Source organism: Symphalangus syndactylus, chromosome 18 (genome assembly GCF_028878055.3).
Source record: "Symphalangus syndactylus isolate Jambi chromosome 18, NHGRI_mSymSyn1-v2.1_pri, whole genome shotgun sequence".
In the NCBI taxonomy this organism is placed as follows: Eukaryota; Metazoa; Chordata; class Mammalia; order Primates; family Hylobatidae; genus Symphalangus; species Symphalangus syndactylus.
In genome coordinates, this window is record NC_072440.2 from 80,985,893 (window position 1) to 81,013,885 (window position 27,993).

A 27,993-nucleotide genomic window follows, 5' to 3' on the forward strand; every position below is an offset into this window, starting at 1 on the left:
GAGGAACAAAGAAAGTTTGGGGCATTTCAAACAATAAAAGAAGCAGGCTTTTGAAATGCAAAGATATAGATCCCTTTCAAGGAATCGAATATAAGAATAAAAGGAGGGAGAGGAGTTGAGGGTAGTGGGCTGGTGAAAGGAGTTGTTTAATGGAAAGAGAAAGATCCAGAAAGGTGACTGTCAGATCCCTTAGATAAAGCCACCCATCTACCTGTCAAAGATGAGAGGAAAATCCAGCTGGCTTTATTCTTTTGACAAAGATTCACCAATGTGGCAGAAAGATGAGGTAAGGGGTTGGTAATAGCTCATCCTCATTCACCACGTGGTTTCAACTATTCCATCACTCACTCTATAAGAAAGCCTTGCAGGAGACCCAGGACATGCAGTTTTGACAGGATCTACAGTGGCAAGGAAAATGGAGAGGAACACAGAGGAAAGGGGAGCTGATGTATTATTTACAGTGGAGAACTTGAACAGAGTCAACTGCAGGAGTCAGCCCAAAGACTTGTATCTGTATGACTGTGGAATAAAGACAGACAGATCTTTGAATTTTCACTGCCGCTCTTTTTGCTGCTGGGGAACCCTGCCAGGGCTGGGCCAGCATGTGTGCGGCTCATCTTCTCACTGTGCTGCAGTCTGCCCTGCTACCGCTTACCTTTCCCTATGGCCCAGAAGAGGTAAAGACCTCAATAGAAAACTGTCTGGGCTTCTGTGGGTGAAATTTCATTAGGTTGGCACAGAGGGTGTCTCGCTGGTTGTGACAGGTCTAATAAGCGTGCAGATGGCAAGAAGCACACACACAGCCACTCGCGCACACACAGCCTCCCTGAAGTCATGCAGTGGGCAGAGAGGAGGGACTCGGAGAATCTGATCCAAAAGGAACAAAGGCTGCAGCCTCTGCAGTGGGCTGAGCGAGAATGACGGGGAGACGGCTACAGGAAACGAGAAGCGAAGTGTGAGAATCCACAGCAAAAGCCGCCGCAGAGCATATGCATCGGACTTCACAGCTTCCTCCTGCTTCCAGCTTGCATTTGCTCCATATGCTGCTTTACACTGCTTTCCGGGCCATAATGGGTTTCATTCCATAGTTTTTATACTAACATGAATGACTCACATCTGCTCCAGCACCCAATTTGCTCTCTAATGTCTTCGGCTGTGAGGGAAGAACAGCTTACACAGAACTCACCAACAACAGGAGTGGTAAAGAAGGTCCTGATCCAGGACAAGAAAGGTCAGAACCCTAAGTGCGTCAGTTGGGAGGGTCTTTGAGAGAACATGACATTGCAGATGGGAAACCACAGACCCAGAGAAATGAGGAGCTTGGCTCAACAATATCAAGACTGAAGAGGTAGATCTGTTTTAGGGCACCAGGAGAGTCCTAGTTCAGAGTGTTTATTTTTTTTTCATTTCCTGCCATGTTAAATCTTTTGCTAGGAACTTTTCCTCCCCATATTGGCTGTGATAAGAAAAAAGTAACTTGGATTAATCGCCAATGATAGCTAATCCCCTGCTGGGATCAACCATACTCTGCATTACTTAAGCTTATTATTTTATTTATTCATTTTTTGAGACAGGGTCTCGCTCCATCACCCAGGCTGGAGTGCAGTGGTGAGATCATAGCTCACTGCAGCCTCAAAATCCTGGGCTCAAGTAATCCTCCTGTCTTAGCTTCCCAAGTGGCTGGGACTAGAGTCACCTGCCACTTCGCCTGGCTATTTTTGTTGTTGTTGTTGTTTAGGGACAAGCTCTTGCTATATTGCCCAGGCTTAAAGCTGGTTATTAAAGAGTTTCAAATATATTCCTGAGCATGGGGGACCCCTGGATAGACTGGGTCCCTGGAGAGACCTACAGAACTAGGCCCCGCACGGACACTCACTTCACTTCCGGATGTTTGAAGTCCCGCTTGAAATCTACTTCAGTCCTAATGACGTTTACTGGTTTGACAACCCAAACTGATAGATCTCTGGATGGATCAGCTAATGACACCTAGCAAAACTGGATTCCCTTGACAGCTTCCATAGGCCCAGGAAATCTTCCTCACTTGAGTAGAGGACAAAATAATGATTTGAGAAGAAAATCATTCCTGGAAGGAAATTCCCACTCTCCGAGACATTGCAGTCCCTGCATGGAGCTGCCTTCACCCCAGGGTCTCAGTTTCCCCATATGCCAAACAGTCAGAATGAGGCACCTCAGCATCTCAGCAGTGTGGTGAGCAGTGTGGTGGTGCCGTACCATCTCAAAAGCTTGGCGGTGTTCTTGTGTAACTGTCTGCCATCTGTTACTCAGAAGCGGCATTACAAAGCGCTGAGCAATGGACTCCTGTGCTGCAGCTTCTGCCTGGAGCCAACAGCAGCTCAGCAGCTTGCCTAGGGGTCCCCTGCAGAGCCTGCAGCAGAACGCTTTGCAGGCCTGAACCTGCAGGTCCAGGGTGAGGATCCTGAAAGAGGTCCAAGGTGCTTGGGATGCTGCAGAGGTGAGTTATCTTGCTGCTCCCCCTAACCCTCCCATGATGGTCATCTACCTGGGCCTTTGCTGGGACAAAGCATTGGCTGGGGAGCCTACTCCCACCTTTCAGTGTGCAGAGTTCTCATAAAGGCAAATGCTAGATCAACCCTGGGGTTCTGTGTGATGGTCTTAGAGCGCAGCTGAATCTTGAAAGGGCTGGCAATACTGCTCACCTTTTCTGGGCTGTTTAATTTCAACTGCGGCTCCCAACCCCAAACTTCTTATCTACAGTCCAGTCTAGAACTCTCTGAGGTCGAGGCAGGACTTCCCTGTGGCTGAAAGATAAGGTACCAAAAACAGGAGGCTTTGAGTAGACGCCTCCATTTCTCAGTACATGTCTTTGGGGAGACATCTTATTGAAGAAGGAATTCCAGAGCCCTGATTTACAGCTGTCTCACCTGCGCGGAGGTATGGGCGCTTGCCCTACACTGAGCTCTATGGGGAGAGAGGGGCAGGGAGGATGGTGGCTGCCACAGTGGGTGCATCATTCTCACCTCCCCAAGAAAATGAAGCAAGCAACCCTCCAACAAAAATGGCACGGTTCCCGCTGCCTCTGCTCCCCGGACAGAGCAAGGTTTCCCCACTTTGAGTGCTCAGATAACACCAGTACCTTGCATTCAGTTTTCACCACTACTCATTTGCTTGTCAGAAGAGGTATTTTCCCTCCATTTTACAGATGAGGAATCGAAGGCTGGGAGAAGGTAAATGACTTACCCAAGACTCACACAGTGAGTGTGACAGCTAGGTCAGTACTCTCTGGTCAGTGATCTGGCCGTGATTCCAGCCTACTTGAGCCTACATGGGAATTGGAGTCAGAATTTCCTTTGTTTCTAGATCCAAGCGGTTTTAATCTGCAAGTGGGAGGGGGATGCAATTCCCAAAGTCCCTTGGGAAAAGGGGCTTTTGAAAGATCACCCTCTGCACCCAGTATCCTCTTGCCCAGGGTCACTTTCCAAGAATCCCAAGTGGTTGCTCCAACTTTGGACTTCTTTTCTTGCAAGCACAAAGCCCTGATGCTTACAGGGAGAGAAAACCTTTATGGGAGATAATTGCGCCTTAATTTTTTAAAGGGTATCTTTAAAGTTAAATTTAGACCAGCTCAGCTTTCCTTCCATTAAGCAGAAAAAGTTACCAGGCACCTGCAGGCAGGCACAGAATCACCCTGGAGAGTTGGCTGAACGCGGCCTTGGCCCTCAGTGGCCAGGCAAGTGAACCGCGGGGTTGGGGCAGCAGCTCTGCCGAAGCCCTGGAATCCCAGCGCTGGCTGTGGTAGGACGAGCACATTGAGGGTGGGTGGGACCTCGGCTTGAGCGCCACGTGCAGCCCCCGCGATGAGCGGGAAAGTCCTCCCAGGCACAGCGCCGCCTGGCGCGGGCCTGCCCTTGGGTCCCAGCTGGCAGCTGGGGGTGGCGGGCATCCCCAGTGCACCGCTCCCGCCCCGCCCCGCCTTGCCCCAACCCACGATGGTCTGGGAGCTGCGCCCAGGACTCGGCGCGGGCGGCCCCGCAACAGCACCGAGCGCTTCGGTCGGCGGGCGGCGGTAGCGTCCCCTCTCAGAGCCCAGCTCTCTCCCACCTGGGCTAGCTCTGAGTCGGCCTGTCTGTGGGGCCCGCCCTCCCCGCTCACTCCCTCCGCCCTCGTGCTCCTCCCAGGGTGCTTGGCACAGCCTCGGATTCCTCCCTCTCGCTGCTCGAGTCAGTTTCCCTATCGGCGGCAGCGGGCAAGGCGGCGGCAGCGGCGGTGGCGGCGTGGGGAACATCTCGGCAGCCACCGCGCTTCTCCCGCCGGAGGGGGCGTCCAGCTTGGCTGCCCTCGGTCCTTCCCTGCCACGTTTCGGGTCGCCCTGCGCCCCCCACCCAGGCTTGCTTCTTTTCGAAGCGGGAAGGGCGCCTTGCAGGATCCTGCCGCCCCTCCATCCTGATCCTTGGTCTAGAGCTCCCCAGAGCGAGGCGCTCGCCAGGACTCCTGCCCCTCCAACCCTGACCGCCGGGGGGTGCCCCAGGGACGTAGCGCCGCGGAGAGTAAGCGGCAAAAGGGACCATGCGGCGCCTGACTCGTCGGCTGGTTCTGCCAGTCTTCGGGGTGCTCTGGATCACGGTGCTGCTGTTCTTCTGGGTAACCAAGAGGAAGTTGGAGGTGCCGACGGGACCTGAAGTGCAGACCCCTAAGGTAGGCGGCTTGTCGGCGCGCTGGCGCGGAGCAGTGGCTTGCGGGAGGGCGCGCAGCCCGCGTGCCGGGTTTGCTGGCTCCCGGGAAACCAGGGGGAGGGTCTGGGTGCTGCAAGCAGGTAACAGCCGCCGCATGTGGCTACCATGTGATGTTTCTGGATTTTAAAACGCTCGGGGGCATCTCCGGACCCGCGGTGTGCGTAAGTGGCAGTCGGTGTGGGTGGTGGGCGCGCGCTCGCCTGCGGAGCGGGGCTCCCAACTTGAGCTGCGCGCGAGGGTCCCGGGGCGGAGGGAGCGCTGCGGCCGGGCGGCCCAGGGGCTGGCGGTCTCTGGGCGCTGCCAGAGAGTCGCCGGCGGTCGGGTCGGGAGGCACGGCCGGCCGGTGCCAGCGCCCGGGCGAAGTGTGGCGGCTGCGCTGACCTCCTTCCCGCAGCTTCCAGGCCCGACCTGGGGAGGCCGGAGGCCGGGTGCGCCGGGCGCGCCTGTGCGTTGCGGGCGAGCGCCTTGCAGCCTCCCGGGCGGCTGCCACTCCTGTTCTCTTAACTGTTCCCGACCCTCTCAGCTGCATTGGAAGTTGAATGTGCCCAGAACACCACGAAAGAGCCTGTGAAAACAGACGCCTTGGTATTGGCGGGGAGTTGCGGAAATGGGAATCCAAGTGGCTTTTCCAACTCCTGCCCAGTCAGTTCCTGTGAGGGAGCCAGAAGGTTCTCCCTATAGGCTCACTCTTACCTTCAGATTCAGAGCCCTGTAGGGGCAAACGGAAAACTTCCCCGTGGCTCTCCGAAGGTTCACTGAAAATCAGTTGACAAAAGGCAGATCAATAGGAGAAAAGGCATAATAATTTATTTGATCATAGTTTTTCGTGACATGGGAGCGTTTCGTTTTCTCTTCACAGATTTGGCCCGGGGACACCGAAGGAGGCCACTAGGGGATTTCCTGGCCAGCCAGGCAATCTTTATAAACTGGGTCCAGAACAGTCATCTAGGGGCCTGGGCAAAAGCCTTGGAGGAGCTTATGGTCGGAAATGGGAGACTGAAAAACAGGAAGATGTGGGCGGGAGGTGGCGTCTCACCAGTTCAGTACAGTACAGAGGGCCTACTGTGTGCCAGGTGCATAGTAGGTGCCTTTCTCATAAGTAGTTGGAGGAGTTGGGTGGTAATATGCTTGTTTCATAGATCAGAAACACAGGTTCAGGGTCTTTAAGTCACTTACCTTAAGTCGTTCTACTGGTTTGAACTCCAACCTCCACGCGCAGGGTTTCCGGTATATCAAGTTGCCTCTCGGTTTCCCCTTTTTAACCAAGTCTTCTAGCACTTATGTTCTGGAATCTTGCCAATGCTTTGTTGATTTCAACAAGCATTTATTTAGCATCTATTGTGTGCTCAGGCAGTGCGTTAGGTGCTATGGGTAGAGAGAGAGAGAATTTACTCTCTGGGGGGAAAGGAGTTCACTCATCATTGGACCAGGATGTGAGGTATGCATAGGGCTAAGATGGTTCAGTGCACTGGGTGTCATGGGAGCCTGAGGGCTCCCTGGAGGAGGAGGACATAACAGGGTTGAGCTGAGAAGGATAAACAGGTTTGTCAGTAGGTAGAAAGCGCATTCCAGGTAGAGGTTAACTGCACGAAACCGGCTCAGAGGAATGACACAGCACGTTGTGTGAGTTTGGCATAATTTGAGCACAAAGTGTGTGGAGGTTGGAGGGATAAAGTCTAGGGAGGTGTGTAGGGGCTGGGTGGGGTAGGATCTTGTGGGTGTGAGGAGGACCCTTGGAAAGGGTCAGGCAGTGGGGTGGTGAGGCCAGACTGATGACTTCAAACCGCCTTCAATAGCACCAGATCACTTTTCTCACTCAGCCCCTGCCCATAGATCTGGAGAGCTTTTCTTGTTTTTCCCTAGGTGGTTCTGCTCCCTGTGATGTAGTTAATGATGCCTGCAGGGACATGAACTTTCTCTGTTTTGCTTCGACCCTCATTACCTTAAGCTTGCTTATTCTTAGTTTACACCAGGGATCTGGGACAAGAGACCTGTTTCCTTCTTTGTGCACTCTTTGTCCCTCCTCCTCTCCTGTCTCTTCTTATCCTGGCGTGTGCTCAGCACACATTTATCACAGGCAGCTGTATGCCAGGCTCTGTGCTGGGTTTGGGGACTGCTATGATGAGCACGCTGTGTCCCTGTCCTTTGGCATGGGGGTGGGGATGAGGCAGTTCCTGGATGAGGCAGAATTACCAACAAATGAGTGGTACTTTGAGGTGGGGAGTGGTTTAGTAGCAGAAGTCAGGACATCGTACTGTGTAGTCACAAAAGAGGAGGTTTTCTAGTTTTGAACCAGTTGCTTTTTGTCTTAACATCTTATTCCTTCTTTTCCTCATTTTCTGTATCCTTCTATAACCATGAATTTTTATAGACTTAGAAAATCCTGACACCTCTTATTATTAGGTGTCTTCTTTTTTTTTGTTAGTATTTTTCTCTTTCTTGTTTTTCCTTTGTATGTATGTCACTCTGTATCTTAGTGTGTATGTACTTGAGAAGAGAGGAAGAAAGACAGAGACTCCTTAGGTAACGCCACAACAGTTTTATTCCCTGTGACTGATATAGACAGGAAATTTGTATGACATGTCCAAAGGAGCACAGTGGTACCAAAGCCTGGCTGCATGTCAGAATCACCTGGAGAGCTCCATTAACATGCAGATTTTTGGGCTTACTACAGAGATTATGACTCTGTGAGTTTGGGAGAAGGTTCTAGAATTACTGTTTTTACCAGGGCTGCATGTGATTCTGAAGCAGCCTATTGATGGGTGGCATTTGGGAGCTACATGAAGAATACCAAGTCTGTTGATTGTGGTTTGGTTGGCTCCATGTAAATATGGTCAAATGATTTTCTTCTTGAGTGTGCTCATGGACCTAACCCATGTGAGCCTATGCGTGCATATTAAATAACAGCCACCAGCATTTCTATAGTGCTTTACAAATTCACAGACTCCATTTATATATATTAGTTCATTTAATACTCACAATCGCACAAGGGAGACAAGATAGTACTTTTATGCAGATGACATTAAGGAGGTGAAAAATTTGGCCCAAGCTAACCAAGCTGTCCGAGTGGCAGCATCAGGACAAGAATGGAATGGGATCCCTCCTGAAACTGCCCACTGCTTGCTTTTTCCATGCCATTAAACCCAGAGACTGCCTGAATTGACAGCAGGAATTCCCCACCCACTTCCCAGAGCTCCCGTGGCTCATCCCTAGATCCTCACCCTTGGAGAGCTCCCAGGGGGTTTGTGTAAGAGAGGTGCTAAGGCAGGAGCTAGTGCGGACGGACATCACCCCTGCCCTTGGAAGGCACCATGTGGGGCACAGGAGGCTCCCCTCACTGGACGGAGCACACCCTGATGAGGAGAGTCCCTGTGATGGGTGGTTGCAGAGGCGTTGGTTTAGGAGGCCATTTGCCAGGGCAGAGATTGTTTCTTCAACAGTAGGAATTCAAATGAGACTTCTATCTATCATAGGGAAAAAAATTGGTTTTTCAGTGAGTTCCGTGCTCTAGGTTTTCCTAGCATATGATCATGGGGACAGCTCTTTGCCTTGGACATGCTGAAGCCTTGGCGAGGTTTTCTTCCTGCGCAGGCCTCTAGGCATCTTCCCAGCATGGGTGAGGGAGTCAGCTTTTCTTCCAAAGCAAGAGGAGTGGGCTCCCTTCCTTTGAATGTATTCAGAGAAGTTGGGAAAGGTGTAGAGATTGGAGAGATCTGTATTAAGAGCTCCTGGCCTGGGGAACCACCCGATCCTCAGATTCTGTGGAGCAGATTGCCTTCGGAGAGGCAGGTTCTGGTTCTGGGCCATCAGGCCCTTGTTCTCTTTTCCTCATGGTCTTAGGAAATGTCTCCACTCGCCTAGTGACAGGATCTCCAAAGTGGGCGGGATGAAATGAAATCTCTGGTTGCTGGGCTCCAGTGCAAGTGAAGTGAAGAAGGCATGCTACACTCCTGGTTTAAGGAAATTTATTAGACTTTTTTCTTAGTTTCAAGAAGGGCTGGTTCTTTCTATTAATAGCTCAAGTAAAGAGTTCTTTAAATTTGACTTTTTAATGTTAATTTCATTCTTTTACTGCCTCCCCCCCAATTATCCAGCAAAGCTCTAATTTCTAACTGAAAAATCATGTAACAAATTCAATGTTTTAATTCAGACTGTATTTGAATGGTAAATACTATGTCACTTAAAAGTAGCTGAAAAATGTTTTAATTTCTTCTCTTCCTATCATTTGTTTGCCATTTGGAGAATCATACAATAACTGACTAAAATTTTAAAATATCAGCAAATTTGTCTCTTATTTCCAAGAAACTAAATATAGTCCAGGTGCTTAGGGCTTAGTAAAAGCAAAAGAATTGTAGGCCTGAGGGTAATTTTCAAGGAAGGTATTGGAAATGTAAAGGCTTTGAATAAAATGCCTCTGGCCCATGTAAGTGTATTGGTGCAGTACTAGAAATATAACAAACACCATTAGAAAATAGCTTGTCTTTCTGTAACATTTGCATCCCACCAATGCCTTAAGTATATGGCACTGCTATTTTATTCCTCATTTAGTAGATAATTTATCTCATTAAAAAAAGTCATGAATTTTAGAGAGAGACCCTATTAATCTACTCATGCTCGGTATGTGCATATTGGACTCTGTCCAGGGAATTTTGTAACCGTCCAACGGGTTCTTGTTGCCCACTTCCTAGACAGAGCCAATGTATCAAGACAGGGGAATTGCAATAAAGAGTTTAATTCACGCAGAGCGGCTAAATGGAAGACTGGAGTTTTATTATTACTCAAATCAGTCTCCCCAAAAATTCAGAGACTGGGTTTTTTTAAAGGATAATTTTGCGGGTATGGGGCCAGGGAGTGGGAAGTATTGATTGGTAGGGTTGGAGATAAGATCATGGGGAGTCGAAGCTGTCCTCTTCCTCTGAGTCAGTTCCTGGGTGGGGGCCACAAGACCAGATGGGCCAGTTTATCAATCTGGGTGGCACTAGCTGATCCACCCAGTATAGGATCTGAAAAATATCTCAAGCGCCAATCTTAGGTTTCACAATAGTCATGTTATCCCTAGGAGCAACTGGGGAGGTTTAGAATTTTGTGGCCTCCAGCTGCATGACTCCTAAACCATCATTTCTAATCTTGTGGCTAATTTGTTAGTCCTACAAAGGCAGTCTGGCCCCCAGGCAAGATGGGGGTTTATTTTGGCAAAGGGATCTTTTCATTTTTGTTTCAAGGTTCTTCCCAAAGTTAGTGCAGCCTACACCCAGGATTGAATAAAGATAGCTTGGAAGTTAGAAGCAAGATTCGGTTAGTTCAGCTGTCTTTCGCTGTCCTAATTTTCTCATTGTTGTAATTTTTGCAAAGGCAGTTTCAGTGTGACTCTGGCATGACCAGAAGCAGCCCGTGATGAGATGCATGCTCGTCCTTTCAGTTGCTGTGCAGGTGCCTGTACAAGGTGCTGTGCTGCTTTTCCGTTCTAAGGCAGTTCCCTGGAGCAGGCGTCTGGGTGGTGGTACACAGCTGCCTCCTGCAGAGGCTTTTGTGAGTGACTGAGAAATATGCAAATGGCAGGTTGGAATCCCAGGTAGTCCAGAAATCATATATGGTCACTTTCTAGATGTCAAGAAGCTTTTTCTAAAACAAAAACAAAAACAAAAACACTGAGCCTCTATCTCATGGGTCTGGTGAGAAATTCACCCTGGGTCATTTTTGGCCTTTGGATTCTGGGTTGTCCCAAGGCCCAGGAGCTTGTGCAGAGTCCAGGCCTCTGGTTGTCAGTGCTGAGTCAGTGGCAGATGTGCCATGTCCCAGCTCCTTTTCACTTTCCTAGCCCACTCTCTCCCCCAGGTCCCTGCAGGAGGCCCTGTCCCAGGCACCTGCAGATGGAATCTCTTTTAGTCAGGCTGGGGAGCTCTATCTCTCCCTAACCTTTGTTTCCCAAAGTGACCTGCTGTTTTTGGGAAGAAATACCAGGAATTCCTCTCTCAAACTTCCCCAGAGGCACAGAATGATACCTACTCAAATCAGAGAAGACAGAGGGGCAAAGCAGGAAGGGAAGATCCATTAATGGCCCTGTCACAAGCCTCCCCAGTCTGTCCAGAGACTAACCTTTTTCAGGGCTGCCCATCTGGTTGTATCATTTAAAAGTGCTAATTTCCGCTCATCAGAGGTCATTTATAAACTGAACAGGGACGGAATAAGGCTGCTGTGGGCTGACGCCTGAAGCCCAGGATTCCTGCACAGCCTGGTTTTCATGCCATCTGATTTTACCTCCTGTGCCTACATCCTTCACCATGCCTCCCCATCCCAACTTTCTAAATTGGTCTTATCCGTTGTCAGACACCCAGGAACCAATTTTTGAAGACCTTCATTGCTTGAGCCCTTGTTTCATTTCTAATGTTTGCAGTTTTGTCACTCTTCTATAGCATCCCAAAGTCCCCAATGCATTTTTTGGAAAATAATCTGAATTAGAAAGCAGGGCCAGATCCCCAGCTCCTCTCCTGGGGGAGTCTGTGAACCCTGCCATGACTTTTGAACATTCCACCCCAGAGACCCAGAATCGTAGACTCGCCATCTGTTTCGGGAAGTGAGTCTGGATGTGCCCGTGCCCTCTACCACTGGCTGCAGACCCCTGCCACTTGCCTGCATTTATCCTGAGCTGGGTGTGAGCCTTTTTCCTCACAGGGTCCTCAGAGACTCATGCTGCACGCAAGCGGCAGGAGAAAGAGAGAGTCCCACCTTCTGTAGCTCCCATCATGTCAAGATCAAGTATATTTTACTCTCTGAGTTTCCTGATAGACATGGCAGCTGGTGCGGCCACTGGCAGTGCCAGGGATGACTGAGATTCCTCTCTTCCTGGCTCAGTCTCCTTGACTGTGACATGGGAGCAGCTCACTCTAGAACTGTCTGACCCCCACTTGCTTGCCAGCAGTCTGAGTCTTTTCAGGTTAGTTATGAATAACTCTGAAGTGAGAACTTATGGCTATAAATAATTATACCACAGATACTCTGTGTCTATTACTTATCTTTTAATTATTTTACCAGAATGCTAGATTAACCAAAAAGTAAATCAGTCTCAGTCCTCAGATGTTGAGCTGATTAAGAAAGAACCCCTTTGGGATACTGAAGAACATGAATACACACATATACACACACAGGCACACGCACACACACATATACACACACAGGCACACGCACACACACATATACACACACAGGCACACGCACACAGAAGTACCCTGGGGAATTCTGCAGGAGCTCCTGCAATGTGCTGGCTCTGGTATTTTGGTGTTTCAGAATAAATGGCCTGATGTGACCTTCTGGGGTGACAGTCTTTGCATTTGGCAGTGGCTGCTGCCCTCCCAGGGCCTAATGAGCGCTAGAGGCTCACAGAGGGACAGAGAAGGGGACATCTCTGTGGTGTGGGAGGTGTGTGCCACCCAGGGCATCCTCTTTCCTCCTGCTGTTCTGTCCATGCTCCATCCTCCCCTTCACATTCTTCTTCTGTCCCCTGAAAAGCCAGCTTGGCTATACAGCCCCAGGGTCCTGGGACAGGGGCTCCAGTGGTGGCCGGCCCTCTGCCCTCTGCTCTGTAGGAGCCCAACACTTCCCTGCAGGCCCCAAGGTCAGGAGCAGCCACCTCTGAGAGCACCGCTCTGGACACAAAGCTAGTTCTTTCCTGAAGGGAAGTGCTTGCCACTCTGGCCCTTCTATCCGCAGGAGCTCTTATCGCTGGGAATACAGAGCCATCTGACCCCCTGCATCCCGGACAATGCTGGTTTCAAGTACAAAGCCTCTTCCGCATGCCATTTCCTGGAGACAAGATGAGGCACTTAAAAAATAATTAAATTCTCCTCGTGTCACTTGTCTTCTTAACTGTAAGCACTACAGAGATCTTTCAAGGAAATGCAGGAGAGCAGGGCACACTCACATGTCCCTGCCCTGGGATTTGAATGCCCGGATGAAGAGAACAACCACCCCGGCTGTCTTCTTCCTAATGACCCTGCTCTTGCAACCCGATCTGCATGCATACTAGGCAAGGAGAGAGCCTGAAACATCTACAGAACTAGTAGGACCACTCTCTCTTGCCAAGCTCTCTCCAAACAGGTTAACTGTCTCTTTTCTCTGTTTGCGCTATGGTTTGGAAATAAGGATTTTCTTCCTTAGTTGTCTGGGCTGAAGATTTATGTAGCTTCTCTTATTCCTCAGAGAACAGTAATCATTCATGTCCCTCCCACCCCCCAACTCCCAGCCATAGAGACTGGTCCAATCAATATTTATGTGCCCATCTCTCGCAGCTGCAACATGCAGGCATAATAGATGCCAGATTCCTTGATGGCCATTGAAAAATTAGCTGGTGCCTGTATTTCAGGCTCATTGTTTCCTAGGATCTCAGGGAGATCAGGCCATGTGGTCTGTGGATTAATTAAGGCACACAGATAATTGGCTATTAATAGATGGCCAATTGATGGCTGCCAGCTGGGTGCTGAATTGACTAATGTCCTTATGGTGGGCAGGTGGTCTTTATCAGAAGAGGAACTAGCTGAAAGACTTTACTAATTAAAGGGTGAATCAGGAAAAGATGATAAGAGGTAGCTTCTTTCTCCACCACTTGGTGTGATGTTTTACAGTTTACAAAGCATTTATATCCACAATTGCCTCATTTGATCCTTACTGTGACCTTGTGAGATGTTATTATTATTCTCGTTTTCTGAAGTGTGATGAATCTGAGGTGATAGCAGGGTAGGGACTTGGGCAAGCTAGCCTAACCAGCAAGTGGGCTTCAACTCGCTCTTTTGACTGTCAGGCACATGCTGTTTCTGTTGGAGCCATGCTCAACTTCAGGTGAGATTCCTTTGCCAGGGAAAATGAAATATATATGTGTATGTTATATGTTTGTTTTCATATGGACAAAAAGCTAGTGCACTTCCTGAGAAGAGATGCCCTCCTTCTGCTGAAACACCTGCATTACTTTTTGTTTTTGTTTTTGCTTTTTTTTCAATTTTATTTTTTAACTTACAGAAGGGAACTGGAAAAGGGATTAAGGGAAATACAGAGCTTGTCTCTGGAAGGCCACCAGAGGGTCTGGAGGACTTTGGGTTTTCTTCTAGGAAAGGCCAAGTTTAACCCATGCTTGGGCCAGTCAGGCAAGTCCACAGGACCACAGCTTTCTGGAGTGGGAAGAGCTGGGACTGTAATGGCAGACTCGGTGGTGTGAGAAGTGGAGAGAGGCTCTTCGCCCTTCCCCCTCCCCACAAGTCCCACCATCAGGTACTGACTCTGGCCTTAGCCAGGAGCCCACGCTGCCTTGCTACCACCTCCCTCCTGGGCCTGCAGGGTTTGCTGGCAGGACAGGAGGCTGTACTGTTCATTCCTAGGCTGCTCCAAGTTAGAAATCAGCAGGGTTGTGGAGTTAAGACACAAACTGTTTGAGTCCCTTTCTTGATGAATGTGGTCCTTAAATCATCGGAAGCAATTCCCTTCCAAGAGGGAAAATGTCATTTGAAAGAACCTAACATATCCTATTTGAAATGCAAGACAGGTGCCTGGGGAAATGACTCCAGGAAGTGACTTTAGAAGATACCCAATGTCACCTTAATGTAGAGGGTGCCCTGCCTGCATCTCTAATGCCGGGGTGTCCTGCCCATGCCTCTAATGTGGTGGGCACCCTGCCATGTCTTGCTGGTTAGCCTTGAAAACTGATGGACGACTCCTCAGTTCTGTCTGGTTGGTGGCCTGCTGGTTCTACCCAGTACAGGGACCAGACTCTCTGTGGAGGATTTGGAGGTTGGGTTTGAGTTATGTAGTCTCTGCCCACGTATATGGTTAAACTTAGGAAAGCATAAGATCAGGAGGCTGCTGATGTCTTCCTGGATATTTTGTTTGCAGTTCCAGTAAGCTCCTGGGCCCATGGTGGTGTTTTTGTGATGTGGCCTAAACAATAATGTTGGTGCTGTGCTCTAAGATCCCAAGCAGAAACATGACTTTTTTACTCTTGTCCTTTTCCCCCGAGCATGGCAACGTTAAAGGACACTGCATTTTTAAAAACTATGTGTGGAATAAGAATGAAAAGAAATGTAAACCTAGATGACCCTGATATTTTCTCTCTCCACTTGGAAGCCCTGATGGTTTTCTAATCATTTGCTCAGATCAACTCTCTATAATTCTCCCTGCTTGTCTTAAAACTGAAATTATGATTTCTGCTGCAGATTTTAGCTTTTCTCCTAAAATTGAGTGTATATTTTGGTAAACTTCTTGGCAGTGTCTACTAAAGCTAAACATATGTGTACATCTATGACCCTGCAATTCAACTCCTACATATAAACCCAACAGAAATGCTATATATTTTAGGGAATGTCATGCACTTGAATTAGAGTAGGCAAACTTTTTCTGTCAAGGGCCAGTAAGTATTTTTGTTTTGTTTTGTCTTTAGGTTATATGGTCTCTGATGTGACTATTCGACTCTGCAGTTGTAGTTTGAAATACAATATGTAAATGAATTAGTGTCACTGTGTTCCAATAAAACTTTATTTATGGAAGCAGATATTTGAATTTCATATATTTTTCACATCTCATGAAGTATTCTTCTTTTGGTATTATTTTGAAAGATTTATAAATATAAAATCCATTCTTAGTTTGTAGGATGTACTAGGACAGGTGGCAGGCCAGATTTGACCCACAGGCCCTGTGATTGCATTTATATAAAGTACAAGAACAGGCGAAATTCATCTCTGGCATTGTAAGTCAGTTCATGGTTACCTGGATTGGGGTTACTGACTGGATGGGGACAGGACATTTTGGGGCACTGGCACTGTTCAGTTTCTTGATTGGGGGGTTGTTTACACAGGTGCGTTCACCTTGTGAAATTCCTTGAGTACATGTTCTTTTCCCTTTGTGCATTCTACTTCAATAAAAAGTTAAAAAGAAAGATCTGAACTGAGTGTGTGGCTCCTGACTCCAAGTTTTAGCACCTCATTTAGGGTCAGAGCCCAGCAGTTTCCATTCTTTCTATAGACACTGGTTTCCGTTTCCCAAATAAGTCTTTGGAAAAGGTCTTGGTTTGAAAGTTACCCACGTCTTACTCCCTTTTATAGACAGAGAGACATTTAGCAACTGCTATGGCATAAGCACTAGCTAACCAAAGTATGTGCTGGATCATAGGAAGATGACGGGTCATAGAGTGGAGGGGCATTCAGGACAATGGGAACTGTGAGTAGGACTTTGGCTGGTATAGTAGCCCCATGGTACATCTGGGATGAAATCTACCTAGAGTTATAGGTAAGAGGTGAAGGTGTGATTGCAGAGAGTTTAATTGTGTGATGTGAGCTACTGGCTTGTAGAACACTAGCTTCTTGTTTCTGCATCCAGAAGAACAGGCAGAGAACTAACAATCTGAGCCTGTAGTAAGTGTGGGTGCTTTCTGAGTTAGTCATCTATTCTTTTTAACAACCCTGCACGGCCGGCATTCTTAGCTTGGTTTTTCATGTGATGAACACCAAGGCTTAGGGAAGTTTTGTGACATATCCAGGATCATGCTGTTTATAAGCAAGCCAGGGATCTAGATTCCAAACCGGGTCTGTCTGCCTCCAGAGCACCCACCCTCTTTCCACTTCCATATGCTCACCCCAAGCTTCCTTCCCTCCCCTCACAGCCACGTTGAGTCTGTGAAAGGGAGGATTTGAATATATTTTTCCCTTTGCAACTTGCCTTTAAAGCCTGGGTTCACTGTGCTTCCCAGAGTGAACAGTTTAGATCAGAAATTGTTGGATGAAATAGTCTTACATCAGAAGCTATCTCTTTCAGGATGAGTCATTTTAAAACAATGTTTAAAGAGAAAACTTTACAATATTTTCAGAGAAATATTTTGTGCTTTCACCACTATCTGACATCCCCTTATGAATGCTGTCCCACCACAGATGACTGGGAATGTGTCTGGTCCTAGGGTTAAACTTTAAAAAAGGAAGTCTCCGAAGTATCACATTTTTGAGAGTGTTAAGGTGCTTTAGGAATACCTCAAGACTGATTAAAGAGAGGACACTGAGGAATTAACCAACAGATGCTGAAAATACAAAGGCCATCGTGGATGGCTAAAAACTGCAGCATCACCCCTCAGAGAGGAATCATCCTGTATTTAGCATAACAACACCAATTATTTGGTTGTTTGTGCTGAGGAGTTGAAAGCTATCATGTGCTGGGAAAATACTCAGCATGGAGCAGTAATTATGGATCAGCTGATAATAAAGGATGTATTGGATTGACTGCTAATTAGATTATTAGCTGCAAAAACAAATACCTGCTATTAACCATAAATAAGTTGCACTTATGATATTTTCTACGTTTTACACTTAGTCCTTTTTATAATGTGCATTTCTTTTCTTTCTGTGCCAAGACTTCCCATTTTCCCCAGTCATACTGAGCATATTTGTGGGTCAATAAACATTGAGCCACAATTAAAGTATTCTTTTTTCCTTCCATTCTCCTGAAGAATGGGGTGAGAAAGCTGATATGCATTGAGCGCCACGTGTAAGGTCCTTGGTGAAGTGTGGTCTGTTTTCTCAGGGAAGAAATAAGGGCTCTTTCAAGGCTGGATCCAGATCTCTGCTACGGGCACAGAGTCTTTGTGAGGGATAAGATCTCTGTGAAATAAATGCTGCAATTAATTGCCAAATAAATGACCATGTTGCTCTTCTTTGTTGTGGCACTTTCAGGTTTGGTCCTTGTTTTTCAAGGTGGCTGGGATGAGCCCTTGGGCGCCTCAGTATCACCCACTCCTCCCTACCAAAGAGGGCATCTTCCTATAAGTAGGTTGACTGTGTGTCCCCAGCAGTGTGAGGTGCCAGCTGCTTTTCTGCCCAAGCAGACCCTGGGTACTATGGGTAGGATAATCTGCCAGAGCTCCTGGGCGCACCCCAGGATGTCTGGAGAGAGAAGTTGCATCCAGCAGGAGGCTCTAGCCATGCTCTCAATAAATGGCTCAAGTGACTGTCAAGTGTCCTGCATTCAGTGCTAGTAGAAGACCTGGTTTGTGGCCTCCGTTATTCTCCAGGAGTCCATGTAGAAAGAAGAGGCTTCCAGGGGAGAGGTGAGTGTGAGTGCCTTTTAGAAGAAATGCTGGGGGCTTTATCTGTATCAGTTATTCATTCCTCACAACCACCCCACAAGGTGGGCAGGCTGAGATTCAGCTACTGCTACCAGTACAGTCATACTGGTTATTTAAGGTCGGTGCCTTTCTCTTTAAACAGTGCCTGGGAGGTTGCAGTGAGCCGAGATTGTGCCACTGCACTCCATCCTGGGCAATAGAGGGAGACTCTGTTTCAAAAACAAACAAACAAAAACAAAAGACATGCCTGAACCATGCTAATTGTTAACATTTTCTCTTTGCAGTATTATCTCTGGAAGGTGTATCGATTACCTTTATTTTTACCAGTGAGGGACTTGAGGTTCCTAAAGGTCCAATATCTTGCCCAACACAACAAGGGTGACATGATTGGGGAGGAAATCCAACCTTACAGAACAACGCCTGGTAAATTTAAATGCTATTGTCAAACGTTTATCCCCATGTATCCGCGTAAAGATTCTCTTCTTCCCCTCAGCCTCGCTTTGCACTTTGACTCAAAAGAGAAAAGACAGCTATCCATTTTGCAGTTCCTCCCACCACGAATAAGTGGTGGAACTAAGACAGTAGGTAGGATGCTAGAGCCCTGGCAGGAGTGCTACTGGGGCAATTGGCAAGTGGGAATGATGGGTGAACTCCTTGAAGGTTTCCCCCTTTGAGTGCCTGTCAAGCATGGGGAGACAGAGTGGACAAAATCACCTGCCCCAGGCCACTGGATCAAATTTGTCCAAACATCCGGCAAACCCATATGGGGTGTTGCTGTGTGAGAAGCCCTGTGTAGGAAGCGGGGGTGAATTCTGAGGGAGTGTGGAGTGTGTAGCAGTGGCTCTCTGCTGGCCCCTCCCTCACCACTTCTGATTCCCGAACACTGTGTTCCTCTTAGATGTATTGCTGTATTACCGGAAAGATACAACTGTGTCTCTGGGGATGCTGTTTAATGGTAGAAGGAACTGCAAGATGGATAGCTGTCTTTTCTCTCTTTTGAGTCAAAGTGGAATGTGAGGCCAAGGGGAAGAAGAGAATCTTTACTGGGGTACATGGGGATAAAAGTTTGAGACAATTGCTTTTAAATTTACCAGGCATTGTTCTGCAAGGTTGAATTTCCTCTCCTGATCATGTCACTCTTCTGTTAGCTCAGAAAACTGTGGTTGAAGTTTAATCTCATCCTTAAAGCTGTTTCACTAAAATAGGAACCTGTTATTCCACAGGGCTGCTTATTAGAAGAAGAAGGATTTAGGGAGGTCTTTTAAAGTCATTTTAGTGATTTTTTTGAAAGAAGCATTTGCTGGAATCCACTTGTCCCCAAAGCATCTGCTGTTTTAGAAGCATAACACTAGTGGAAGCATAACAGGAAGGGAAAGCCAGCGTCAGGATAGGAAATAGGCTGAGCAACCCACTTTTATTTAGTCAGTCGAGGATGCCTGTCGTGGGTTCTGTACCTTTTGGGCACCATAAACCAGGTAGCCTATGGATCAAATGCAGCCCCCACTTTCTCCACTGTTTTTGTATGGCCTGTGAGCTAAGAATGGTTTTTATATTTTTAAATGATCAGAGAAAATCTCCAAAGAAAAATAATATTTCATGACACATGAAAATTATTAATACATGAAATTCAGACTCCATGGTCCATCAATAAAGTTTTTTTTTTTTTTTTTTTTTGAGATGGAGTCTCACTCTGTTGCCCAGGCTGGAGTGCAGTGGTGCCATCTTGGCTCACTGCAAGCTCTGCCTCCCGAGTTCATGCCATTCTCCTGCCTCAGCCTCTCGAGTAGCTGGGACTACAGGTGTCTGCCACCATGCCAGGCTAATTTTTTGTATTTTTTAGTAGAGACAGGGTTTCACCATATTAGCCAGGATGGTCTCGATCTCCTGACCTCATGATCCGCCCACCTCAGCCTCCCAAAGTGCTGGGATTAATTACAGGTGTGAGCCACCGCGTCCGGCCCAATAAAGTTTTATTGGAGCACAGTAACAATCATTCCTTTACGAATTGTCTATGGTTGCTTTTATGCCACAATGGCCAAGTTGAATAGTTGTGATGGAGACTGTGTGGCCCACAAAACTTAGATCTTTACAATGAAAATAGAAAATAATTCGTATATTTTTTATAGAAAACAAAAATTTATAGAAAATGTTTGCACACCCCTGATGTTTTGTTTCTCAGTGTGGCTCATGGGCCAGAAGGGTTAGTGTCTCTTATTAAAATTCATTAGAAATGCAGAATCTCAGTCCATTTCAGACCTACTGATTCAAAGTCTGTGTTTAGCAAGATCCCCAGGTGATCTGTGTGCAATTAAAGTTTGAGAAGCCCTGCATTAAATGATATGCTTGCTCATGAAAAGCCTGTGTGAATCATACTCCACAAGACCAGCTCTACATTCGGTGCCACTGGTCCTTATTTTCTTGGAGTTAAATGCGATTCCAAGCTCCCATTCCCCCATGTGGGGATGGGGATTCCTCTTCTACTCATGGCTTCGCAGCGATCCTGGAGGCTTCCTCCATGCCAGGTAATGTGGGAAGAGCTTGTAGTCTTCCAGGTATCACCATCACGGCCATTTCATCATTGACTATGCCCTTCACGTTCTGCTGATCCCGGGCCAGTGGCTTCCCTGTGGTACCCTGAGCCCCCTGTGTCCAGCGGCTGGCCTTCCTGGGGGCATCACACAGCCATTTTAATTGGGCTCTGCTACCTTCTGGGACACCCACCACTCTCAGGACTGGCTGTGTCCCATTCTCCTTCCAAGCTGGAGGAATTCCGTCTCTCTCTAGTCCTCAAAGGCATTGCCCTTTTTTTTTTTCTCACCCTGTGGGCTATTTATTCTTTCAGATAACACTGGCTTTTGTAAATGGTAGAAGATGGCCAATTTCCTGGTATCTCTGCTTTAGGCTTAGGAATATCATCTTCCTGGAAGCCAGGGAGCATTTGGATCTTGGTTATCTGCTGAGGTCAGGGGTTGGGGCAGGGCCAAGGTGGGAGTGGGAGGTAGATGGAAGTGAGAACAAATGCAAACAAATATCCCATTATCCTAGCACCATTACGCCATGTTATGATGTAGTTGAGGGGACACAACTAACACCATCTAGGACAGTACTGAATCTAGGATATCTTCCTGTAGAACAGGAGGCAGGTTCTGTGGGAGCTTAGAGAAAGGGAGATTATTGGGCGGCAGTGGGCAGGGAGGTCTTCCTAAGGTGGCAGGACTCAGCATCAGTGACTAGAGATGAATGGAAACCAGGAGTGCGCCAGATTGAGGAAAAGTTAAAAAATAAAGCCATTTGCTTATTTTTGTTCTAAGACCAGAGTGTGTCGGATTTCCCCAGTTGGGAATATTATACTCCACTCACTGGGGACTTTGTTCAGTAAATGTTTTGGGTTTAAGGGTTTTAATTGTCTATAGTATGTCCATTGCTCTTAAAGGGGCAATTCAGTGAAATTTGAACTTGGCATTCCCTTTCTCTTACCCTTCTGGCCTAAATGAGAGTCGCTGTGTATGTTCTGTATTCCTCACTAGGCTTGATTCTGGCTTTTCTTGACCACCTGTTTTCAATTTTAATTTGTGTAGCTGCTCTTAGAGAAATTACCTGTGGGGAAGTCATCTTGCCTGTCTAGATTCCTTACAGATGAAGCCTTGGCAGGGCCATGGCCAAAGTCACTTAGAATGCCCTTGGACGGGCGTGCTGGGCATCCCGAGTTCAGTTCTGAGTCCATGCACATTAGTTGGAGAAAGCGAACCATGAAGACATCCCTGCTGGTGTGACCAGGGCCTGGAAGAATTCTTTCTTGTGTGTACCAAGCACAGAAGCTGGCAGATCTGCAGATGTTATTTGAGATGTGTGCTGATCCCCTGCACCTCTTTCTAAATTGCTCTCTTAGGAAGCTGAACCAGGAATGGTCCCAACATAGTGGACATGGAAATATACTCATCATGTAGCAAGTTTAAAACAAAGAGGATTCAAAATTGTGTCCATGGCCGGGCGCGGTGGCTCACGCCTGTAATCCCAACACTTTGGGAGCCGAGGTGGGTGGGTCACCGGAGGTCAGGAGTTTGAGACCAGCCTGGCCAACATAGTGAAACCCTGTCTCTACTAAAAATACAAAAATTAGCTGGGTGTGGTGGCACACGCCTGTAGTCCCAGCTACTTGGGAGGCTGAGGCAGGAGAATCACTTGAGCCCAGGAGGCAGAGGTTGCAGTGAGCCAAGATCGTGGCATTGCACTCCAGTCTGGGCAACAGAGTGAGACTCTGCCTAAAAAAAAAAAAAATATGTTCATGGTAGGATACTAATTTGTTTAAAACAAGATATATACATTGAAAAAAGTTGTAGAGAGAAAATCAAAATGGATGATTTACATAAATAGGCTATTGTCTATGTGATATTTCTCACTGCAACTTATTTATCTTCTCTTTTCACTCACCACCCTCTCCTTCATCCCCTTTCAGATAAGCAACATAAGAATCTGGATATGTGAACTTCAATAGCTTTCTCTCTGCATTGTGTAACCAGTTTGTAAACATGTATAAACATTTACAGATCTGTTTTGGTTGTTATTAAAAAGGAGAGTGAGAGATTGATCACATTATATACACTTTGCCTCTTCTCTTTACTTAAGTGTATATTCTAGAAATCCTACTGGTCAGCTAGCTCATTATTTTTAATGACTGCATAATATTCTGCAGTGTGGATGTAACTTATTTTATTCAGCTATTTCCATTTGAAGGGTATACACCTTATCTCTCATCTCTTGTTGCTACAGACACAGCTGAAATAATATATGTACACATATTCTTTTTTTTTTTTTTTTGAGACGGAGTCTCACTGTTGCCCAGGCTGGAGTGCAGTGGCGCAATCTCGGCTCACTGCAAGCTCCACCTCCCAGGTTCACGCCATTCTCCTGCCTCAGCCTCCCGAGTAGCTGGGACTACAGGCTCCTGCCACCACGCCCGGCTAATTTTGTTTGTATTTTTAGTAGAGACGGAGTTTCACCGTGTTAGCCGGGATAGTCTCGATCTCCTGACCTCGTGATCCACCTGCCTCGGCCTCCCAAAGTGCTGGGATTACAGGCATGAGCCACCGTGCCCGGCTATGTACACATATTCTTACATGTTAGAGCTTTTGCTTCTAAAGTATAACTTTTGAGGAGTGGGAATTCTGAGTCAAAAGGAGTCTATAATTTTTATATTATGTATATTTTAAGATTGCTTTGTAAAACAGTCTACATTTTCATTAGCAAAGTACAAGAGTACTCTTTCCCCAGCATCTTCTTTGGTATAACTGTTGTCATTTTCATTTTGCCAACCTAAAGAGTATGAAATGGGATCCAATTGTAATTTTATATTCCTCTGATTACCAGAGAGGTTAAGTATGTTCTCATATGTTTATTGCATGTAAGGATCTTGCCCTTCTATGAAGGGTCTATTCATATCCTCTCCCTATTTTTCTACTGTACCATTTATCTTCTTGTTGCCAATTAAAAGAGCTTTTTGCATGTTATTGATAGCTCTTTATTGGTCATATATGTTGCAGAATTTTTTCTGATTAATTTGTTAATACCATTGACTTTATGGTATATATTGCCATATAACTTTTTGGCTTTGAAAAATATAATCAAATATGTCTTTCCAAAAAATAGCTCACGAATGCCCTGTCTTGATTAAAAAGATCATACTAAGTCCTAGATTGTACATAGAATATCCCAAATTTCCTCTTTTATATGATTTTTTAAAAAAACTTTTAAATCTTAGGTCCATCTGGGATTTATTTTTATGTCAGGTTTGAGGTAGGGATTCAACTGTATTTTCTTCCAAAATGCATAGTCATTTGTGTCAGCATCATTAATTAAATAAGTCATCACTTCCCCACTAACTCAAAGACCACTTTGTCATATAATGTCCCATAAATATTGGGTTCTAGTTCTGGGAACTCCATTCTTTTCTATGGACCTCTTTGTCTTTTACTGTGGCAATATCATACTTTTTACCAGAATTTTCTTTTTAAATCCAGTAGTTACTTCTCAATTAGTCTATTGAATTTCCTAAGTATAAAAATCACATCATTATCAAAATAAGTAAAATTTGTCTCTCCTTTTTGAGATTTATCTTGACTATTTTATTGTCTTATTTTGTTGCATTCATGAGAACTTTCAAAATTAAATGCCATGGCAGTATAGGACTCTCTTGATTTTGATGCATATGGCTTTGGTGTTCATTATTTACTGCTCACCTTTATTAGATATTCTATATCACATTTTAACTTTCATTTTATTCTTGATTTACTTTGAGTTTTTATTAGTTTTTTTGGATTTTTATCTTTTGATTGGATCATATTTCTCTTTTATTGATGCAGTGATTTATTTTGATTTTCTTGTTTTGAATCATCCTTGCATTCCTGGAATAAACTCTATTTAGTTACAGTTTATTTTTATTTATGTTACTGGGTTGTATTTGTTGACATTTATTTGGAATTTTAACATCTATTTTCATAAGTTGGATTTGTTTATAGTTTTTTTTTTTGGTACTTTGGTTTTAGATTTAGGTGTATATTGCTTTGATAAAATGAATTAGGGAAATTTTTTAGCAGATGAGAATAGTTTAAATAACTTGCCGATTTATTCTTTAATGATCATATAAAACTCAGCTGTGAAACTATCTAGTTCTGTTGACTTCTTCAATGGTAGCCCTTTAGTCACCTTCTCTATCTCTGCCATGATACCTCTAATTACTCACCAAATTCTGATGTCTCGTTGTTTGGGCACACGGCAAGATTGCATTTCACATTCTCCCTTGCTTTAACTAGCATGTAACTAACTTGGGTCCAATAAAATGGAGTAGAAATGATGGGTTCTATTTATAGGCCACAATATAAAACCTCCCATGCACGATCTGCCATATTCTCCTTCTGCCAGATAATGCAGGTGACAAGACTCTAGGGATGGCAGGGCCACATGATGTAAGATGCTTTGGTCTCTAAATAACTGAATGGAAGAAAGCTTCCCTATTGTCCAGAACACCTACCCAAGACTACTGTGTAAGCAGGAACTTCTACTTGTTAGCATAGCCTATCTTCCATATGCATATGGAAGCCTATTGCATATGGTAACTGGTCTTTTCACATTTTCTACTTCTTCTTTGGTCAGTTTGGGTAGTATCCATTTTGTTAGTAAATTAACCCATGTCTTTTAGGTTTTCAAATTTTACCAAAGTTGCACATAGTAGTCTCTTCTAATTCTGTATTCTATACCTATGGTCACATCTCCATTCACGTTTCCAATCATACATATTTTATCCTTTCTTAAACCTACTCCATCTTATAGATGTTTTCAAAGAGCCAGTTTTTGTATTTATGTGCCTTCTTATTACATTTCATTTTTATTCATTAATTTTAACTTTTCTTGCTAGTAATTTTCTCTATTTTTGAATATTTCTGTTTTAGAAATAATTAGGGCGTGTAAGGTTGTACATTTCTTTTGCATGCAGCCTTTGCTGTGTCCCATATATTTTGACTGGCTTCCTCTTCAGTTCTTACTAGATTATTTATATTTTTAATTTTGATTTTCTATTTGTCTGAAGAGCTACTCAGGTAGGAGCATGTTTCTCAATTTCAAAATCCTTAGGATTTTTGATACTTTTAATTATGAGATGAGAATGTGCCCTATCAAATCTCTACTTTTCAAAATTTTTAAGTTTTTATTAATGGCCAGTTACATAATCAATATTTAAAGTGTCTTTTGGACGTATGAAAGAAAGCCCCTGAATATTCTTTTTTTTTTTTTTTTTTCTGAGATAAGCTTTCGCTATTGTTGCCCAGGCTGGAGTGCAATGGCGTGATCTTGGCTCTCTGTAATCTCTGCCTCGTGGGTTCAAGTGATTCTTCTGCCTCAGCCTCCCAAGTAGCTGGGATTACAGGCATGCGCCCCACACCCGGCTAATTTTGTATTTTTAGTAGAGATGAGGTTTCTCCATGTTGGTGAGGCTAGTCACCTGACCTCAGGTGATCTGCCTGCCTTGGCCTCCCAAAGTGCTGGAATTATAGGCGTGAGCTACCATGCCTGGCCAAATATTCTTTATTTGATGGTTATATAGTTCTCTCTCTACATATGTATTAGATAAATATTCTTGATTCAACTTATCATTGTCTTTCTTGGTTTATGTCATTTTTTGGTCTACTAGGTTTGTTCAATTCTGGAATCATATACTATAATTTTAATTTAATCAAAATCTCCTACTATCAAGAGTTTTGCCTTTATAATATTTTAGTGCTATTTTGTTTTGTTCTTAGTGATTTATATTTTAATAAATTGTGCCTTAACATTCACCTTATCTGATGTTAATATCGTCTGTCCTGCTTTGTTTTCATTTGCATTTGACAATCTATTTTTAATCTTTCTTTATGGCATAAAATGTTTCTTATAAAGTACGTATAGCTCTCTGTTGACCTGAATACATATTTTTATTTTTCAATCCAATCTGATAATGTTTGTATTTTAATAAGAATGTTCAGCTTACAAAAATTAGTGAAATAACAGATATAATTGAATATATACTATTTATTTTATTTTTATCTTTCTCTATTTTATTACTTTTGGTGGTTTGGCCAATTACTACTTCAATTTCTCTTTCCCTTTTTTTTTTTTTTTTTTTCTCTTTCCCTTTTTAATTTGGACATCTTACTATACCATCTATGCTGACTGTTATCTTTCTTTCCAGGACATTCAAAGGCATATATCTATGCAATCAGGATATCAATGATGATTTTACACCCCTCTCCTTCTGCCAGGATGTTTTACTCACCCATTCATTATCATCCTAATAAATATATTTTGGAGACAGGATCTGTCTGTCTGTCACCCAGGGTAGAGTGCAGTGGTGCAGTCATAGCTCACTGTAGCTTCAAATTCTTGGGCCCAAAAGATCCTCCTGCTTCAGTTTCTCAAGTAGCTAGGACTAAGTTGTGCACCACCATGCTCAGCTAATTAATTTTTTTTTATTTTAAAAATAGGGTCTTGCTATGTTGCCCAGGATCACCTAGAGTGATCCTCCTGCCTCACAGGCGTGAGCCACTGTGCCTGGCAGCAGCCTAGTAAATTGAGCCTCTTATGAGTACTTTTACTTCCTTACACTTGCATACCCTGTGGGCACATGGGCCTTTAGAAGACTTTTATTCACACTACCTTCCACTACCCCTAATTATTGGGCTTTGCTGAGATAATTTAACACTTCTAGAACTAAATGTTAAAATTTTCTTTGCAGAATCCCTCCTCTTTTTCAAGTATTCTTATTTGTCACTTCCATTACCTGTTTCCAGTCACTTTAATACTACCTAATTAGATTTAACTGTGCAGATTGCAAGGTTCATCACACCTCTGTTTTCTTTTCATCTCACCCATCTTGAGATTTTTGTTTAAGTTCATTTATTTTTTGATCAGAATATCTTCTTGAGATAGGGTATGTGGGTTATGTTTTCTATGAACTCTTGTATCCGCAAATATTCTGCAAATTAGGTGGATAACATCTGTCTTGGACACTTGGCAATGTATGGATGGTTTTGTGGTTTGTTTGGGTTTTTTTTTTTTTGTGATTTTTTTTGAAACAGGGTCTTGCTCTGTCACCCAGTCTGGAGTATAATGGCATGGTGACAGCTCATTGCAACCTCAACCTCCTAGGCTCAAGTGATCTTTCCTGCCTCAGCCTCCCAAGTAGTTAGGACTACAGGCATGTGGCACTGTGCCTGGCTAATTTTATTTATTTCTTTAGTAGAGATGGGGTCTTGCTAGGTTGCCCAGGCTGTTCTTGAACTCCTGGGCTCAAGTGGTCCTCCTGCCTCGGCCTCCTAAAGTGTTGGGATTACAGGCATGAGCCACTGCACCTGGCCTGGATGGTTTCCCATTGTCTTCTGGATTCCAGTTTTGCAGATGGTGTATGATTGAAGTCATATTACTTTTTCTTTGTTAGTTACCTGTTCTCTCTGTTTGGAGCTCATGACATTTTCTCCTTATCTTTGGGACTTAGGAGGACACCTTGCTGTATGTCCTTTCCTATGTCTCTTGCAAGAAGCTCAGTTCCATTTGCAGACTCAGGTCTTTCTTCAAGTCAGGTAAATTCTTGGCTTCCATTTGTTAAATTATTGTCTCTTTTGTATTTGTTCCTTTTTCCCCTTCTGGGATTATTGTTATTCACAAGCT

At 45.0% G+C, this 27,993-nt stretch overlaps 1 protein-coding gene across 5 annotated transcripts in view; it reads left to right on the plus strand.

The window, feature by feature from the left end:
* Window positions 1–4,149: 4,149 nt before the first annotated feature.
* Window positions 4,150–27,993, plus strand: part of GALNT14 (polypeptide N-acetylgalactosaminyltransferase 14) — a 232,784-nt gene continuing 208,940 nt past the window's right edge. The window contains exon 1 of one of the 5 annotated variants that reach the window (XM_055252509.2): window positions 4,150–4,674. In XM_055252509.2, the coding sequence (XP_055108484.1) occupies window positions 4,546–4,674 (129 nt within the window). In that variant the 5' untranslated portion in view covers window positions 4,150–4,545. Of the gene's footprint in view, window positions 4,675–4,696; window positions 4,874–27,836; window positions 27,906–27,993 lie in introns of those variants that run through there. The other 4 variants (XM_055252515.2, XM_055252511.2, XM_055252513.2 and 1 more) reach the window with 4 other exon arrangements.